The 1,762-nt window shown below is 39.5% G+C and overlaps 1 protein-coding gene across 1 annotated transcript; it reads left to right on the top strand.

Moving 5' to 3' along the window:
- Positions 1–60: 60 nt before the first annotated feature.
- On the top strand, positions 61–1,548 carry LOC144245750 (thymosin beta-15A-like). The gene is given in 3 exon segments (XM_077781091.1): positions 61–135; positions 137–161; positions 1,511–1,548. Coding segments are annotated over 3 exon segments (138 nt in total).
- The last annotated feature ends 214 nt before the right edge of the window (positions 1,549–1,762 follow it).

The raw sequence follows: 1,762 nt of genomic DNA, 5'->3' as shown, positions 1-1,762 counted from the left end.
AATAATAGTTTTACAAGAAAGGTTTGTTAAATTTTTTTCCCAGTCTTTCTTTTGGTCAAGATGAATGATAAGCCAGACTTATCTGAAGTGGAGAAGTTTGACAGGTCAAAACTGAAGAAAACTAACACTAAAGAAAAAAAATATTCTCCCTTCAAAGGAAAGTAAGTCATGGGGGCTTTGTAGTTGAGACGAACAATGGTAAAAGTTGATAGGTTCAGTAAATAAACTCTTCTAGTAAATGTTGCCACAAAGTAAGCAATAATTAAAGTACCAATGCATTGGGCACCTGGGTCGCTCAGTTGGTTAAGTGTCCAACTCTTGGTTTCGGCTCAAGTCATGATTTTACGGTTTGTGAGTTCAAGCCCCATGTTGGATTTTGCGCTGCTGGTATGGAACCTGGTTGGGATTCTCTGTCTCTGTCTCTCTCTCTCTTTCCACTCCCTCTCCCTCTCTCTCTCCCTCTTCAAATAAATAAACTTAAAAAAATAAAGTACCAGTGTATTTATTTTTTATATTTTTTAATTTTTTTAATGTTTTATTTATTTCTGAGAGAGAGACAGCGTGAACAGGGGAGGGTCAGAGAAAGAGGGAGACACAGAATCTGAAACAGTCTCCAGGCTCTGAGCTAGCTGTCAGCACAGAGCCCGATGTGGGGCTCGAACCCACGAGCCGTAAGATCATGACCTGAGCTGAAGCCGGACGCCCAACCCACTGAGCCACCCAGGTGCCCCAAAGTACCAGTGTATTTAATGCAACATCTAAAAATATCAAATAGTTGCTTCTTATCTGGGTTATAAAACGGTTCTCGCAAAATAGACCCTAGTAGTAATGGGAGAATTTTTAAAAAAGTAGTTGTTTTGGTTGTTGAAAAATTACCAAAAGCCGCATTAAAGCCAGTCTTAGAATATTAGATTCAGTACTAGAAACATCTTAGTTTTGTCTGATTTTTCATTATTTGCCATATATATGCATCTAAAAATTTGTGATCTCATCCCTAAAGAGCCATATNTTGAGAGACAGAGCATGAGCAGGGGAGGGGCAGAGAGAGGGAGACACAGAATTCAAAGCAGACTCCAGGCTCTGACCTATCAGCACATGCGGGGATCGAAACCATGAACCGTGAGATCATGACCTGAGCGAAATTGGACACTTAAATGACTGAACCACCTAGGCACGCCTGAAATGGTATAACTTTCTAATTGTATAGGGATAGATAAATCTGAATAAAATGCTTCACTTCTCTTTAGTTTTAAAATAATCTATGCACATATGCAAAAATGGCAACAGCATAAATCTACCTCTTAAATGGGGGGGAAAAAGCCCCACAGTCGATGTAGGCTCTAATGTACATTCAGGTGGCACGCACACACACACACACACACACGCACACACACCTGAAAGCAGGTATGGCAGCCTTAAGTGACTTGGAAAAGTGCTTTTGGGGAAGAAACTGAACTTAATCTTAGGGAAATAACTTCTTAATGGTTTTATATGTTTGTTTTTTTCCCAGCTATCCAGCAGGAGAAAAAGTGTGTTCAAATTTCATAAAATGAGAATTTCCTCCCAAGAGCAGATTTCAACATTGCCTAAGTGTCTCAGTTTTGGGATTTTTTGGTAACCTATGTGAGATTTTTAGGTACCTTCTGATGTCTTTGCACCCATACTTCCTTGCTAAGAGGTCAGGAGTAGTCAGTGTACCCTTATGTTCATTTTAAATCTTTCCATTGGTATCTAAACTCCTGCTGGAAAATGCTGTCAATAA

This window comes from Crocuta crocuta, unplaced genomic scaffold (assembly GCF_008692635.1).
Source record: "Crocuta crocuta isolate KB4526 unplaced genomic scaffold, BGI_CrCroc_1.0 scaffold1089, whole genome shotgun sequence".
NCBI lineage: Eukaryota > Metazoa > Chordata > Mammalia > Carnivora > Hyaenidae > Crocuta > Crocuta crocuta.
This window is presented reverse-complemented; position numbering and strand designations above follow the sequence as displayed.